The 4,079-nt window shown below is 46.2% G+C and overlaps 1 protein-coding gene across 1 annotated transcript; it reads left to right on the top strand.

Moving 5' to 3' along the window:
- The first annotated feature begins 1,688 nt into the window (after window positions 1-1,688).
- Window positions 1,689-2,156, top strand: LOC148779824 (uncharacterized). Its single transcript, XM_088850617.1, has one exon. The coding sequence runs from the start codon at window positions 1,689-1,691 to the stop codon at window positions 2,154-2,156; it is 468 nt and encodes a 155-aa protein (XP_088706743.1).
- Window positions 2,157-4,079: the final 1,923 nt, after the last annotated feature.

Here is a 4,079-nt window from a genome sequence, read left to right as displayed (position 1 = left end):
CCCCCATCTTCTATTTCTTTTACAAGTGCAACTCGGCAATGCCCAAACTTCGACTCTCTAAACAGAGATCTCAGAGGCACCAGCCTCAGCAAGGCGCAACAAAAGCGCCTTAAAGAGATGTTGGCCCAGGCTGCTAGATTCTCGACAGTCGCTCACGCGTGGCAGCCCCAGCTAAGATCGAGTCATCTTAGAGCTCCTATTGCCATGAAGCCTACCACATGATCCAGGTTCATGAAGCGTCACCTAGCTTGGGGCAAGCACCAAGTGATCCAGTCACTAGGTCATGGACTCCCCATTCAAAGCTGACCTTTCTATTGCCTGAATCAGCCAGAGACCGGGAGTCCTCTCCCACATGCAGACCCTCCTAAAAGCCAAGATGTCAGGATCATGGGTTTCTACACTCGAGGTCAATGAAAATCCTTGTGAGTCCTCTGACAAGAAACTTCAAGAAGCTCCTGAAGAGTGGGAAGAAGGAGGTCAGGCCACGACTGATGATCTTGAAGAGATAAACTTAGGGGATGAGGTCGACCTAAGGCCAACTTTCATCTCAGCCAAAATTCCCCCAGAGGAGAAAGAAAGTTATATCTCCCTTCTCCGAGCAAATCGGGACCTCTTCGCCTGGCATTATCATGAGATGCCCGGTCTAAAGTTTCAAATAGTTGTCCATCGTCTCGATATTAATCCCACCATCAAACCCATGAAGCAGAAATCAAGAAGGTTTAGACCCGACCTTGAGATGCAGATTGATGCTGAGGTGAATAAGCTCAGGCAAGCTGATTCATACGTGAAGTCAAATACCCAAGATGGCTGGCGAATGTCGTCCCAATCAAGAAGAAAAATTGCCAAATCAGAGTCTATATTGACTTCTACGACCTAAATATCGCCTGCCCCAAGGATGGCTTCCCCCTGCCATTCACCGAGATGGTTATTGAATCTACAACTCGTTGCCAGATCTTCTCCTTCATGGATGGGTACTCTGATTCTAATCAGATCAAAATGGCACCAGACGATGAAGAGGCCACTGCATTGCCTTTCGGGTTAAAGAATGTAGGTGCCACGTACCAGTAAGCCATGACAACCATCTTGAAGGACATGATCCACAAGGAGGTCGAATGCTATGTGGATGACTTGGTCATGAAATCTGAAACAAAAGACGCTCATATACCAGACCTAAAAAGGTATTTGCATGGCTATAGTGTCACCAACTCAAGATGGACCCCTTGAAATGCACCTTCGATGTACACTCAGGAAAATTCTTAAGGTTCATCTTGAGGTACCACAGGCTGGAGATCGAGCCGGTCAAAATCAAGGAAATTCAAGACATGCCACCTCCTACGACCCTCCATGAATTACAGTCTCTTCAAGGACATCTCACCTACATTCGGAGGTTCATCTCAAACCTTTCAGGATGATACAGGCCTTTTTCACACCTCCTAAAGAAGGACACACCCTTCATATGGGATGAAGCGTGCCAAGCTGTGCTCGATGACATCAAGCAGTACTTTTTGAATCCACTAGTACTCTCTATGTCAGTGTTAAGAAGGCCTCTCATCCTATACGTGACCACCCTTGATGAGTCACTCGAGGCACTCCTAGCGTAGAACAATGATGGAGGGAAAGAAGCAGCGCTCTATTATCTCAGCTGCAGAATACAGGGATTCTAGAAGAATTACCCTCCCATCGAAAAGATGTGCCTAGCCTTGATCTTTGCGGTACAGAAGCTCCGTCATTACTTGCTAGGTCACGCGGTCAAGTTAATCTCTAAGGCGGACCCGGTCAAGTTCCTTATGACTCGTCCATGCTTGTCAGGACGCTTGGCTAAGTGCGCATCATTGCTGATGGAGTTCGACACCACATATGAACCACATAAGGCAGTCATGGGTCAAGCCTTAGCAGACTTCCTTGCGGTTCACCTAGTTCGTTCAGAATCTCCCCTATCAAGTGACCTTCCGGATGAAGAAGTTTTCTATACGGTACTATCTCAGCTGTGGGAAATGTACTTTGACGGAGCATTTCAGTTTGATAGAGGGGGTGCCGGAGTTGAATTCCTGACTCCTAATGATGGAATGATTCCTCTATCCTTCACACTTGTAGAGACGTTTTCTCATAATGAAGCTGAGTATCAAGCGCTCATAATCGGACTGGAGATTGCCTAGGAACTTGAGCTGGAGCAGCTAAATATCTTCGGTGACTCTAAGATGGTCATCCGGTAGCTTCAAGGGATTTATGACATGAGGAAGGATACTCTCAAGCCTTATCATGACACGACCAAATCTTATATGGTCCTGTTTGATGACTTCTCCCTGAGTCATATCCTTAGAAGGCTAAAGTGGTAGGCTGAGGTGCTCTCAAAGCTCGAGGCCACCATTCAACTGTCTTCATCAAGACCATTCAACTGTCTTCATCAAGACCCACGCCTGTCTAGGAAACCGAATAAGACATGTCGACTTGAGAATCAAAGTTGATGCAGATGATGAGAGGGATGTCTTACCTGAATGCTCACCTTATCCATTCGGAGCGCTCCTTGCAGCCAAGGATGTCATTAAGGCAGAGCAAGAAATGTCCCAAGGTAAAGAATCCAAGGCCGAGAAGCAGGAGCCTAAATTCTTTGACTCGATGTGTGCAAAGGTTGAACAGGTGGAAGATTGGAGGGAGCCTATCATGAACGTCATAAATCATGGACGGCTACCTGATGATTGGGCAGAACGAAATGGTAAACGGCAGATGTCCACTAAGTACACCCTTCTTGATGGGGATGTTCTCTTTCGTCAATCATTTGATGAAATCCTCCTCAGATGTGTCGATGCACAAGAGGCAACCAAAGTACTCGAAGAAGTGCACTCGGCTATCTGCGGGCTGCATCAGTTCGGCCCTAAACTTTACAAGTGTATACGAAGACTCGGTTATTATTGGCTTTCCATGGTGGCTGATGCCAAAAACTATACCAAAAGGGGCCAGGTGTGCCAAACACACTCAAGCCTCATTCATTAGTCCCCAGAGCCTCTCCATCTTACAGTAACATCATGATCCCTTTACTAGTGGGGTATGTATATTGTAGGACCCATTGACCCTCCTTCCGCCTTGGATCATACCTTCATTCTAGTAGCGACATATTACTTCTCCAAGTGGGCTGAGGCAAACCCTCTTAAGCAAGTTCCAAGGACCACTGTGGCCAACTTTGTGCACCACCACATTATATACCGGTTTAGGGCTCCAAACCGAATAATTTCTGATAATGGCCCTCAGTTCAGGGGCCTTCACATTGATCGTTTAGTCAACCAGTTTGGTTTTGAGTGGAAGTACACAACTATGTACTACCCTTGAGCCAACGGGTTAGCTGAGGCATTCAACAAAACTCTGTGCGGAGTGCTCCAGAAGTCAGTTTCAAAGTCAAAGAAGAATTAACATGAGAAACTACCTGAAGCTCTGTGGGCCTATTGCACCACCACTCGGAATGCTACAAACTCTACTCCTTATTTCCTGGTCTACGGAGGTGAGGCGATCTTACCCCTCAAGGTTCAAATACCCTCACTCCGTGTCGCTATAGATCAGGGACTCACTGAAGATGACAGGGTCAAGCTCCGTTACCGAGAGTTGGATGCCCTTGATGAAAAGAGGTTAGAGGCTCAGCAGAACCTCGAGCTCAATCAAGGAAGAATGAAGAGAGCCTTTGACAAGTCTGTCAAGGTTTGCTCATTCGCTCGTGGGGATCTTGTCCTAGTAGTCAATAGACCGATTGTCATGCATGGGCGCTGCAAACGAAAGTTCGAACCTAAGTGGGAAGGATCATTCATAGTCAAGAAGGTCACACCAAATGGGTCCTATATATTGGTAAACTCTGATGGAGAAGAGGAGATGCCCCTAATAAATGGGAGGTAGTTGAAGAAGTATTATCCCTAACATATCTCTTAAATGCAGTGCATGTGGTAAAAAGAAAGAAATGAATATGAGAAACATCGAGCCAACTCAAAGGAAGTTCATTTCTTTTATTGCATTAGAAAAAGGTACATGCTACAATCAAAAACCCATTATTAGGGAAGTTACAAAGCTCTTGCATCTGGGGATAAGAGGATGGTTAC

The sequence above is a fragment of the Amborella trichopoda genome, chromosome 11 (genome assembly GCF_054954075.1).
Source record: "Amborella trichopoda isolate Santa Cruz 75 chromosome 11, AtrichopodaSantaCruz75HAP2 v2.0, whole genome shotgun sequence".
NCBI lineage: Eukaryota > Viridiplantae > Streptophyta > Magnoliopsida > Amborellales > Amborellaceae > Amborella > Amborella trichopoda.
The sequence above is the reverse complement of the archived record's forward strand: the minus strand, read 5'-3'. Positions and strand labels throughout refer to the sequence as shown.